This window comes from Mugil cephalus, chromosome 7, assembly GCF_022458985.1.
Source record: "Mugil cephalus isolate CIBA_MC_2020 chromosome 7, CIBA_Mcephalus_1.1, whole genome shotgun sequence".
NCBI classification, from domain to species: domain Eukaryota; kingdom Metazoa; phylum Chordata; class Actinopteri; order Mugiliformes; family Mugilidae; genus Mugil; species Mugil cephalus.
Window position 1 is genome coordinate 26,500,806 of NC_061776.1, and position 13,350 is coordinate 26,514,155.

General features: G+C 42.7%; 1 protein-coding gene across 1 annotated transcript; it reads right to left on the bottom strand.

Moving 5' to 3' along the window:
• Positions 1-340: 340 nt before the first annotated feature.
• On the bottom strand, positions 341-12,605 carry LOC125010870 (major facilitator superfamily domain-containing protein 12-like). Its single transcript, XM_047589758.1, has 11 exons — positions 11,703-12,605; positions 10,443-10,562; positions 9,005-9,215; positions 8,782-8,911; positions 6,014-6,259; positions 5,820-5,912; positions 5,594-5,686; positions 3,870-4,040; positions 3,689-3,783; positions 2,272-2,402; positions 341-2,173 (listed from the first exon to the last, which is right to left on the bottom strand). Exons 1-11 carry the CDS (start codon positions 11,848-11,850, stop codon positions 2,130-2,132), a joined length of 1,482 nt encoding a protein of 493 aa, XP_047445714.1. The 5' UTR covers positions 11,851-12,605; the 3' UTR covers positions 341-2,129.
• Positions 12,606-13,350: the final 745 nt, after the last annotated feature.

Genomic DNA, 13,350 nt, shown 5'->3' on the forward strand with positions numbered 1-13,350 from the left:
GTCCGACTAACTTTGTTCTCGTCACCTTTACCTGTGTAGATTCTAGGGAATGAGAAGAAACGTGTATGAAGGCAGAGTGCTAGTGACTGCTTTTCCTAAGTCAACAACAAAAAACAGTACAAAGTCAGCCCGAGGCACAGAAAAACTAAATGAAACAATAAATTAAATTCTCCTTTAACATATATTGATCCATCACCAACTAAACTAGATGATTTCTACTTTTTTTTTTCATTGTCCACAAGATTAGCCATCAATGTTAAAATCTGTTAACTGAGGCAGAGAGCTGACTACGGTGTGAGGTCAACAGATTCTAATAAACAAACAAGACACATTTCCAACATTTCATCTCAAGAAACGTGTTTCCTTTTATTAAACACTGTCACACATGGAATCATCTGAGTGATCAGGACAGCATGGACATGGACATACAAAAACAAATGACAGTGTAGTTGCCACACTTGAGATGAATAGATTCTCACAGAGGTCGCAGCAAATAGCTTTGGCTGAACACGACATAAGACTTCCCACAAGTCCCAGTCAAACCTCAGTACCTGCTCTGGTACTTTACCAGTATTATTCCCTTCTGTTAGTATTTACACATCATATAAATACACACAGCAATGATCCCTTTGAAAATATCAAATAGAGTTCTACTATTTAAGTGTCTTTGGATTATAAAAATATCTTCTAAGTTTGATTTTAGAGAGGTAAAACAATCTAAAAAGAAAACAAAAGTGATACATAAATCAAGCTGTTCCATGAGAAAGGTAAACTCAGAATAGTGCTTTATCAAAATAAATTCCACAATGAGGTAAAAACTGGAACAGCGCTGGGACTGTAAAGCTCCTCTGACTGAAGCCCCAACGGGGCACAAGCTCTTATCCACAGCTCTGAAGTGCATCACGTCATGATCCCTTCTTGTCTGGGTTGTGTCTGTGCGATGCAGCAAATCCCTCACGCGTGTCACCAATAGTTTGTATCTCAGCCAGCCTTCACAAGTCCACCGACGGAATGTTGATGTAGTAGCTGGAGTGGGAGAATGTAGTGCAGTGAAACAATGAAGACGTTCCTACTCGGCTGATGACGCTGAGACGACATCAGCTGCTAGGACTCTGGATCTCACTGGTGCCTTCTGTTGTCCTTTGTCCCTTATCAGATGACTTGCAGCTGTACGCCAGGTCTTTTAGCCTTTCAGGAGATCTGTAAATAGTTGACTCCCCTGACCCCGACCAGGTAAAAGAGTGTACATGCCATAAAATACAAGTTGAACTATTCTGACCTTGGTTTCTCATCAGGTCCTATGGAACAGGCGTCTGTGCTGCTGCATCGTCACGCTTCCCCACTACTGGCCTATTCATTGGTTTCTCAGCTTCCACATGACTGGTAACATCCAGTGCTTCAGCTCACTCTGGGAGAAACGGGACTGAAGCTGAAGCATGTTGTCTATGTGTATGCCTCCACTGATGGAATTCTTGCCTAGAATTTGTGAATTACCATTTCAATTCAATTAATTTCAACTGCATTTATTTGTAATTGTGGAAACTGTTTAGTTATTATATATATGTTGCTATATATTTTGCCATGATCTTTGAATCTCTCAAATGATCTCACCGTCCCGTCTTTGTCCTTTCTTAGTTTGCGCTGTTCAGACGGTTTTGTTATTGATCAAATAAATTAAAATGAACTAATAAAGTGCTTATATTTTGAACGCTGTCATATAATTTACTGTGTTGATGGAGTGATTAACAAAACAGTCTAGAAGGAGGTGTTGCTCTCCACATCCATGATGTAGGCTGAGCTGTTCTCAGTCTGTGACTGAATGAAAATCCAATTATACAGTCAGGTCAGCTACAGCCTGACATGTTTTTAGGGACAGATGATGAGAAAACAAGATCCAGTTTATAAATGTCTACAAAATTAAATTCAAACATCTTCTCTGTTCCTTCTCCATCCTTTGGCATACTAAGTGTACCAGCTGAGCAGCCAGACAGGAAATCCTGAAAAATTCCAGATACTTTTCCCTGGAGAAACTCAAAATGAAACTTAAAAAAACTAAAAGTGAAAGTTGTTGCTGTGCGTCTGAGCCCAGGGTTAGTGCTTCTCCAGTGGGAGGGGGGGGGGGGGATCCTTCAGTTGATTCTGGCTGCATCATCTGGGGTGACTGCCACATCACCTGGAAAAACGCACACAAGCCCATATGTAAGCTACCAATGTATTGACACCAGACAAACACACATCCACACAGGGTATTCGTGTGTTCGTAGGACTCACGGGGTCTGATCTTGATCGGCCAGATGAGGATGGAGCAGAGAGCCAGAGCTGCGACGACGCTCACGCCTCCTGTCACTATGACCATGATGTAATGGTAGAACCACACACATTCTGGACAGCACAACACGGTACTGACAGACACACACACAGAGAACAGGACAGTGGGTGTTACATAGTGAACATATTGATACATATTCTTTTGCTACTGTGATCCCCTATGTTCTGACATAACAGATTACTGTATTATAATAGATTACTGTAAGAGTGAGAGGCAGTTTCAAACCGCACGTCTGGTCATATTTAAGATGTAAAACCCATCGTGTTCTGACCAAAACCAACACCACACTACATGCTCAGATTCACTTCTGAGGGGCTCCAAGGCAAATATTTGGTATTGACCCCCACTATACATGTATTAACATCTGTCCTGGGTAATCACATCACAAGTTACCAGCTTAGAGTAGGGGTGAACTCACCCAGGATGCATTGATGATCTCTGACCACACTTGGAGGTGGCATGAAATCAAATCTCTTTAGAATTGCTTTCAAATAAGGCAGGTACACCAGGGTGGGGGAGGGGCCTCTGTGGATCATCCCACAGATACTTGATCAGTTTGGGATCTAGTGAATTTTGAGGCCAGGTCAACACCTTGTGCTGTTCTTCATGTTCTTTGAGTTGTTCCTAAACTGTTTGTGTGTGTCTGTGTCAGACTGCATCCTGCTGGGGATGTCTGCTGCCATCAAGGAGTGTCATTGCTATGGGGTGGGGGTGTCTGGTCTGGTTTGTGGTGGGTGTTACATGTCCAAGTAACATCCACAAGAATGGATGCCAGGTCCAAAAGTTGAAAACTAAATTGTCATAAGATGGTCAATATTATTTACTGTGCTTTTAATGTTGTGGCTGTAAAGTAGCCTTGTTGTAAACCTTTTTACTTTTACTAAGTTAGCATAGCGAAGCTAAAAAAATGTTCAAAAATGTGACTGAGCTCCTCCAGAGCCACAGCACACATGTACAAAGGCCCAATACCGCCCATGACCAGTGAAACGAATGGAACAACCTTTTGTTTTCATTGAGTTGCATCCGTGTGTGTGTGTTCTTGTACAGCTATCTTTCTGAGGACCAGTTTATGTTTCATACCAACAGATTGAGGACATTTGTGTAAAGTGAGGACATTTTGATCGGTCCTCACTTTGCTGTTTTGAAGGTTAAAACTCAGTTTTAGGGTAAAGGTTACAATTAGGTCATGGTTAGGGTTAGGGGCTAGGGAATGCATTATGGCAATGAGTGTCCTCACAAAGATGGCCATGCAAGAATGTGTGTGTGTGTGTGTGTGTGTGTGTGTGTGTGTGTGTGTGTGTGTGTGTGTGTGTGTGTGTTCGTGTGTGTGTGTGTGTGTGTGTGTGCGTGTGTACTAACTGGCAAGGATTCACGACCTGGATGATCATCACAGCCACTCCATTAGCCAACTTATCAGTGAAACTCATGGCTCCATACACGAACGCTCCACTTTGCTGCAAAGAGACACAAAAGATGAAGATGCAAATAGAGGATGAAGGATGAAGGGAACCCCGTCCCCCTCTCTCCACACACGTCTCACCGTCTGATCTGCGATGAGCTCTGCGGTCATAGCGAGTGATATGACCAGGATGGTGGCCGAGCCGGCCCCCAGCAGCACGGCCGCCCCGTACACCTGCTGGTCCATGCTGACGTCCAGCAGCACCCAGTACGAGAAGGCCATGATCAGCAGCAGCCCCACGAAGTAGGTGAGCTGGACCGATCACAAGAGAAGACACAGTTACTGGAGAATGTGTGTGTGCGCTCACTTCATCTGGCTGTGATCAGTTTGGGGCCACAGAGTACATTAAACTCATAAAATATTACAGGGCATATAGCTCTACTTTTAATGTACGCTCATCGCAGTTATCTTTCTTTGACTTTGACGTATTTAAAGTCCGTATTTATTCTAGTCTGTAAACCCGTGGTTCACTTCTCTAGTTTCATTTCCAGATGTGGTGCAGGCTGTTAGATAGTGAACGTGGAGGAGTATTTCACTGACATTTCCTACAAAAGTACAGGTGAGTTTTATCACATGTGACTGGTGGTGACCTGGAAACTCCCTTTTAAATGTATTCTTGTTAAACAGGAATGTTTCCTGCTCAGTGGTTACTGTGGAAGTTTCAGGCTCTGGGTTTAAGTGTAAAGTGTCAGGACCATTTGGATTGTTACCGACACTGTATGAATAAAACTGAACTTAACTTAACTGAAACTTAGGAGGGTAATAATATATAATAAATAATATATATAAATATATATATAATATAAATTTCTGAATTCAGTTGTTACTGAACCCTGTTTAGTGCCTTAGAGTGAGAGCTTCAACATCTTCTTGACTGGGGAAAATTCCCTGAAATAGTATGTTTAGATTTATACTCAGGGTTTGTTTGTACACAAAATAAAAGCCCAAGAGACTGTATCTGTAGCCCTGTATCCACTAGGAAGGTCACATGTTTTTAATGGGATGAAATTAACTAAATGAAACACTTAATGGTTGCTGATTAACCTTTGGTGGCCTGACCAATAATTTCAGCTCAGAAATTCAAAACTAATTGGTACTGTACGTGTTCTAGGACGGTCCTTTCGGGAATAAAAGATAGCTGAATGCAATTCAGAGCTGTTGCTGTGGTTTTGGTGTGGTTTTCGTTTTTGTACAGAGCAACTACTGCACATGAGAGGCTTGTTTGATGGGACACGCTGAGCTTGACTGTGTGAAACTTCACTGTACATGGCTGCAAACCTGCAGCGTGAAACGTCACGCTCCATTTGAGCTGTTTTTGCAGTGTAATCATGGATACAGACAACCTCTTATAACTCATTTTCTTTACAGAGATCAGAGAGACTGGTGACTCACAAAGAGCCAAGTCTCTACTTAGTTACCCAGATGACCAGCAGGTCTCTCCCAACGTGCTGGTTTTGGGTGTGGGGTCTTGGTTACATTTTCACCAGACAACACATTTCCTGTCTTGAGACACAACTATGAGCTGCCTGCCTGTCACCCCCCTCAGTAATCTGGAGAACCTGTGGTAGAGTTTTCCTTTTTGCATGTGTTTTCTGTGGCCTTGTTTTCATATGAATTTTGTTTGTACCGCCTTTATTCTTTGTGCTCTGTCATTAGAGAAACACTGTATTATAATGTTAACCAGTAAAAGACCAGACGAAGATCATATTTCACACTTGCTGAACAAGTTAGAGCAGATTCCGTTATTTTGGCTCTCGACATACAGATGTGCACAAGTGTTGTTTTAGACTGAGAGGTCCACTTACACATTTTCCAATGAGTTTACTGACAGGCTTCATGATGAAGGAGGACAGGAAGCCACTCACGTACATCACTAATGGAATTGTGGCGATATATTTCTGTTGAGGGGGGAAGGAGAAGCAGAGGGAACAAGCAAAATGTCACGACACAGGACGGCATTACTAATGTAACGAGGAAAAGAGTAATTTATGTAAAATATCAAATGCATAAATCAAATGGAACCTGAGTTACCTTGGGCAGCCTCAGAGTGTTGATGAGATACATTGAAATGTACGTTTGTGACAGGTTGACTATTAATCTGGTGGACATGTAGAGTAAGGCCACCTACGGAGAAAAAAAAACACAAAATGTGGCTTCCATCACGCTGTTGAAACAGGAAGTTGTGATTGTAAAAGGGGTTTGGTCTGATTCTAGCGTTCTTGTACCTGGTAGAAAGAAGGCTGCTGCAGCCAACATTTCCACTGCAGAAGTGACGAGGAGGTGTCCGAGCGAGGCAGCAGGGGCCTCCGCTCACCCTCCGCCTCCTCCTCCTCCTCCTCCCTCCTCCTCCTCTTCCTCCTCTCCTCTCCTCCCTCCTCCTCCTCTCCTGCTCCCAGCCTCCTCTCTGTGGTCCCCAGGTGGAAGAAGATAGAGAAGAGAGCTCCAATCCCCAGGACGATTAATGCCAGATTCTGTGATCGCACACAACACAGCACACAGGAACATGTTTAACTGTACGCAAGCAGAGGACAACATGTTTCTGTGTTCTTTCACTTCTCTAAACTATGTGGATGCAGGGTGAGGTTTTATAGTACGACCACAGATAGGGACAACTGGTTAAGTTGCGGACTACCCACATTTTCAGACTAATTAAACGTGGTGAGATTTTCTATGAGAATATCTGACAGTTGCTCTGAGGCTCATGATATGTGATACATACTGAACAACGTGGACAGAACTAATCAGATGTTTTTGGTATTGGTTACTGTGGCTACAATCATTTAAAATATTTCACAATAACAAATAAACTCATCACCATTACTCTTCTTTTGGATCGAAATTGGTACATTTGTAGGGTTTTCTTAAACAAAAAGCAAGGATACAAATAAAGCTAGTAAACAGCATAAAACAAAGTATGCTGCAAAAGAAATAAATAAAGTATCTTAACTAATCTAATCTATGGACAGCCAGACTCCTCTCTGGTCACATGCAGCGTCCCACAATATCCACAGCACCACACATGGTTAGTTTGTGCTTTCAGAAGTTGAGTATCTGTTAAGGATTTAAGGACTGTTTGACCAAAATTAACCAATCCATCTATATCCAACCAAGCAAGTCGCAACTATCACTAAATGATCTTGTCATCCCACTCATGAAAGGCCTTAAAACAGACTCGGTCCATGACATGAAATGTTTGAAATGTAACGAGGAAGTGTGAATAACTCTTGGTGCTTTGGGGCCGTGACACACTGTGGCATTTTTAGAAAGAGGTGATGAAAACGTCTTGAAAAGTGCCTCAAACTTCCTCCCGCAATCAAACAGCCGTCAAATGTTTTGTTGTAGTAGCAGGTGCTACTTTACAAAACAAAACATGCAAACATGAACCAGACTGACATGAACTCATGGCAGAGGCAGCTTCTTTCACACATCTGACTGATCCTATGCAACACAAATGTGGTCAGACGTGATGTAATAGAAACTGTTTCCAAACTGTGGTGCAGGATTGGGAAACTTAAGGATAAGTTTGGCACAGAGAGCTCGGATAGAAATGTATGTTCATATATTTAATGCTTGCACCACAGAGCCACACAGCCTGTTTGGTGAGAAAGTGTGTTACAAAAACTCTAGCCAGCCGGGGGAAGGAAAATGGTACGTGTTTTGTATACCACCTTTCCCCCCACGGTACCCTGCACTCAGTGATGCTTCCATGGAAAGAGCCTCTGTTTTAGATTCATAGATGCATACCTGTGTAGACTTATGTCATAACTGCAGTAACTTGTGGCACAAAAAATGTGTCATTTGCCACCATCAATACTAACAACTCCTACAAAAGAAATGGGTGCTCTGATATTCTGAAGAAATGTAAATGGTCTTGTATTTATGTTGCACTTTTCTATCTATTGATACTCAAAGCTCTTTACAGCTACAGTGACACTACCCATCTACCCAATTGTTCACACAAACACACACGTATTCACACACCGGTGCAAAGCACTGGGAGCAACTTGGGGTTCAGTGTCTTGCTCAAGGACACTTCGACATGTTAGACATGTAACCAGGGCTCAACCCTATAGTTGGTGAACTACCCGCTCTACGGAGCCACACATGTGTGTGTGGAGCTGCAGCGGCTGAAAGGAGCATTCTTTGTGCTCTGATTAAGACTCAGTCTGAGCAGCCACAAACGCAGGCGTTATTTCTTGACACAAACACCATCTACTGTCTGATCTGAATAGACAAACCATGGTTGGAAGTGGAAGTGGGCACAGCCTCATGACTATGCTGGCACCTCACTGGTAAAACTCTATATAATGTGTGTACAAGAATGCCATTGTTTGGGCATTTTTACCAAAGAAATCTGTCCAAGAGCTCCTGTAAAGATTCTGCATTTGCCAATAAATCAAAGGAAATATTCTTGATTATAGTTACATTTTCAACTAAATCAATCGGATGTTAGGCATTTTTGTTCTGATGTCGTCTGTCGCCCCTGTGGGAATCTTTCTTTTTCAAAAACTGATTCATATTACTTTTTAATAAGTACAGCTAAATGTTCCATCACAGAATTCACCAGAATGTGGAAGTACCGTCAAAGAGGCATTTAACCCAGCATGTCTACTTTCAGTTCCACTCTTCCACTAATGTACTTGCGTCAGCTCTTCTGAGGGTAAAACATACACTGACCACCCACAACATTAAAACCACTGACATTAAAACCTTAGACATGTAGCACCCACCCCAGCAGGACGCAGATGTCTCTAAATTCACTAGATCCCAAACTGATCAAGTATCTGTGGGATGATCCACAGAGGCCCCACCCCTCAACCCATAGGACCCAAAGACCCCCACTAATAACATCCTGTTACCAGACACCACAGTACACCCTCAGAAGGACCATGTCCATTCTCTGATGATTCACAACTGTTGTGGAGGCACAAGGGAGACCTACACAATATCAGTCACTCCGACATTCTTAAGTGTCATGTGTCAGCCTTCTCACCCTGAAAACAGGAATATCTCTCGGTCCAAGCTGATCACTGATTGAGCCATCGTCCTCCCCGGTCTGGAGGTGGAACAGCAGGTAAGCCACCGCATACACTGTGATGTTGGCTATCACGGTGAACGCGTACCTGCTCACACACACGGAGAAGAAAGTGCATGCTCAGTGCTCAGGGCCAGTAGGTTACGTCGCTGTGTGAACTGCACTTCCATGTGAAACGTACCTGTACGCGGTGAGCTCTACTTTAGCATGCTCACAGGTGACCAGCTCTGGGATGAGAGACAGGTGGGAGATCTGCGTGGCGGCCCAGCCGAACTGAAATATGATGATGAAGGGGCTGAAGTAGATCAAACTGACCCACTGAGGGGTGAAGACTCCGCAGCCCACACACTGGTTAAAGATGAAGGCGAAGGACAGCAGCACACTCAGTGTACCTGGATTAGACAGACACACACAAGAGGACACAGTGAGTGTCCTGCTTTTGGTATCCTGCTTGGAAAAACCCACCCACATCATTCTTTGCTATTTACTTAAATGAAGTTGTATAAAACTTCTATCATACACGATGGCAGAATATTGCTCCTCTGCACATCCAAATATCTGACGTTAGATTACACAACCCCTGAGTTAATAAAGTCCAAAAGTCCAAACATGTTTCACTCTCTGCCTATTGTTGATAAAGTTCCCCTGTGCAGAAAGAAAAGTCTGACCACTAGAGCTCCCTCTTTGAGCGCATTTATTCAGCACGTCCAAAACTTTCTTTTTTCTTCCTGATGATTTGATTTTTTCTGGTAAAACAACGGCTGCGTGGCACCAGCCAACGTGACCAGTGTTGAATTTGTGATACTGTGCATGTTTTTACTTTTATTTTTCATGCCTAATGTCGACGTATACAATCACTGTAGGTAGCTTTTAGTTTTTAATTGACAATAAAACAAAGGTCAAGCAGTCACATGTGGTGGTCCAACACGACAATGAGATTACTTGAGGTGAAAGAAAACATCAGACTTTATGGCATCAGTAGCATAAAAACATGAAAATGTTCAAGATTTGCCAACACAGGTCACACTGCTGCATGTGCCAGAGTCCACTGCCACTGGGCAGGCCTGTTACCTTAACCTTGTTATGAAGCACTATTCGCTCTTGTCCTCGTGAATCAACTTGTGGATAAAAAGCTTCCGTCATAGTCTCCCAGTGACCATGAGTGTCTTTTAATCATCAGGTCATTCCACGTGAGGTGTTGTAAAACATAATGTGGCAAGATCAATAAAATACAGACAGAGTGTTAAGCATGAGAGCATAGTCCAATAGCAATAGCAATTTAGAAATACAGTCAAGTTTATATAGTTTATTCAACATAAAGTCCCCAAACTGTGGTTTTGTTCCGTGAAATATTCTGCTCAGAAACTTATCTGCAGTGAGGGTTGAATAATTTTAATTGCAACTGTAGGTGTGTTAACAAGCACCTCAGCCCCAGGCACTACACAAACACCACCAGCAGCCCAACACTTCCACTGTACGCACTACTGTGTGAACAAATGAATGGGTTACATGTAGTATGATCAATTATTATTATATTATTATTAAGTGAAAGATGGGCAGTATATTATAAATTGTCTGAATTTACATTTTACTGCTTGAGGACAATCTCTGTGACTTACCAACTAAATGCCACGTCTTCCTCTTGCCATAGTTTCCACAGCCGGGGGTTTGGTCCGACTCATAGCCAATAAGAGGTGTACAGATAGCATCAGCTATCTGCCCAACCAGCAACAACAAACCTGCACCACAGAGAGACATTCACAGTTCAGTAATAGATTATATTTTAGTATTTCAGAGATGCACGAGAAAGGCACAGAATCACTTCATGAATCACGCGCACACAGAAAGGTGAAAATGTGCAGGTTTTGTAAGAACACACCAAATAAAAAGGCACGGTGTAACTAAAAAAACACAAAAGTGGTGTAAACTGAAGGAAAAAACACAGTTTAGTCAACACAAAACTGAGCAGACATATGTCACGCAAACCTATATCCCATACACCCTCTTGAAAAGATAAAATCATTGATTTTATTCATCTATTACAAATGACCTTAGATTTGATTAGTTATAGCAATTTCAAAAGTGAGTTGAGAGAAAACTGCACAGAGCGCTGAAGGTTCAGTCTTCATCCTACAGAGTTGGACATGAAAAAGTCAAATGAAAAATTACAACTTGTGACTGAAAACAGCAATATACCAAATGAACAACACTACTGTAATTCAAATGAATAAAAACAGCAACAAAAGTTTCTTTAGAGATGACAAATAAGTTCACACACCGTTTAAAATAGGATCACTAAGTATTGATACAGAGGATGCTGTGGAAACCGTTCAGAAACAGGTGCTACGGTTACGTGTGCAACATGACGTGCACAAAAAGAGATGTTTTATTTTAGGATGAGAAAATCAGCCCATATGAATTTGATGGCAGAGGTTTGTACAGAGAGAGCCAGAGAAAAACTCTAACCAGACATCCGAGTCTGTTTGACATGGAGGTGTAGGTGAACTTGAATTTGATGTTGGAATCCAGAAAGGAGACACTGTGGATGCAAACTTTCAGCAGGACGTCGATTCAAAGATTCACCAAAAACATTTTGTTGAGGTAAAACTCACAGCCTGCCAAGTGGTGTGGGTCCCACAGACAAGTGAGAGGACGTCATGGACAAAACTGTCACAGCACAGAGTCAGTGAGTCTAGTGTGGCTGGAATAAAAGCCTGATTGGCTGAAATATGGAGGAAGCTTTCACCACAAGTAAGGCAGAGTGGCTGATCAGCTGGTTGGCCAGATGTTGTTAAGAACTTCTGAAAGCTAAAGGAGTCCAGAGCAAATCACTAAGCCACTGTAAGTAGACAGACAGACAGACAGACAGACAGACCAACCTGCATTAGCGTTTTCGAATCCCAGCACAGAGTGGTAGAACACCAGCAGGTACGTGAACCACATAGAGGCACACAGATCGTTCAGAAAGTGTCCCACCGCATAGCTCAGCCTCCGGAGAACCGGCAGAGACCTCTCCGTATCCGACATCACGGCTCATAGAAGACGACAACACAGTCCAGGAGGAAAGCACGCCTTCATTGGCAATGCGACAGGAGGGGAAAATACCTTCAATGGAACCTCAGACACCTTCGCTCGAGCTAGACGAACATTTTGGACTTCTGAGTGAGTGGAAACGGTCCAGCTTTCGGTTCCTCTTTTCACGCGTCCTTTACTTTACATGTTCTAATTCGTCCGTTTAGTTAGAAACGTGCTGCCCTTGCAGGAGGTAGAACAAAAGCACAGTCCCCTTCATCTCTGCGCTGCCAGTTTCCTCTTGAGATCAGGTGACGGTGAAGCGCCGTGGTTCAGCCAGGAGGAGCATATGAGGCACAATAAAAACCGAAACACAGGCATTCCTGTTTACATTCCTGTTAGAAGAAAATACGATTCCTCTCTTGATAACACTTAAAAGCAACAAACTAGCTATCATAAAGCTATAGAGTGTAAGCTTAAAAATGAAGATAGGAAAACGAGACAGTTCGATGTTGAAAAAACAACCTAAACCCGTAAACGACCTCACAATTAGACAGGAATCGGTCGAGTGCCTCTTCTTTGTTTATTTCACACCGCATAAGCATATAATGTTAAATCCGCCCCGCTACAGAAGATACTCAGCAGCTCCATCATGAAACTTTGGCTAACTGGCTAAACCTCATCTGGAGACATGAATTATAAACAGATGTAAACAGCGAGGCACCGGTAACGATGATTTAACGCAGTAAAAAAAACAGGAGGAATGGGCCAATGGGAAAGCAGCCTTGTTCCTTTCAGCCAATAAGCGGAAACCTCGCGGGCTACATTCCCTCACGTGACGGCAAAATGACAGTCAAAGAGAGAGAGTGTGAGAGAAATCTACTACACACTTCCGCTTTGGCATTAAAGACGTTACTTAATGCAAAATAACAATTGTTATATAACTGTCAATAATAATAAAGAGGACGAGACTCACTGTATCAGAATTCTGAAAAAGAAATTATAACCCCACCCACAACATTTATTTTTTTTTTTTAATATTGGCACAAATTAAATTTCTGTACAACATGACCAAGAAAGGTTAAGATTAGAAAAGTATGGACTATAGAAAGTATCTGGTATTACTACAATATTCTGTTTAAATACAGTGCAACACACCTATGTCTTCATTGTCTTGCTATAGTTCTTCTCTCATGCATGCTACAGGGCTCACTCTCACCTGGACAAGCCCGGGGGTTATGTTAGAGCGAAGTTCTTTGACTTCTCTAGTGCCTTGAATACAATCAGACCTGATATCCTGGGGAACAAACTGGAGGGGATGTGGGTGGACCACTTCCTCACCTCCTGGATTATGGACTATCTGAATGAGCGGCTGCAGTTTGTGAGAACGGGGTCTCGGAGACTGTCATGAGCAGCACTGGGGCCCCCCAAGGGACGGTGCTGGCACCGCTCCTCCTCACCCTGTACACGTCAGGCTTCCAGTACCACTCTGGTTCCTGCCACGTACAGAAGTAC

Bases quoted from the DNA above. Each gene is read 5' to 3' on its own strand.
- LOC125010870 (XM_047589758.1), bottom strand. From the start codon at position 11,850: ATGTCGGATACGGAGAGGTCTCTGCCGGTTCTCCGGAGGCTGAGCTAT. The intron at 5,913-6,013 runs GTACAAGAACGC...TTTTCTCCGTAG, and splicing joins AGCAGCCTTCTTTCTACCAG to GTGGCCTTACTCTACATGTC. The intron at 5,687-5,819 runs GTAACTCAGGTT...CCCCCTCAACAG, and splicing joins ACACTCTGAGGCTGCCCAAG to AAATATATCGCCACAATTCC.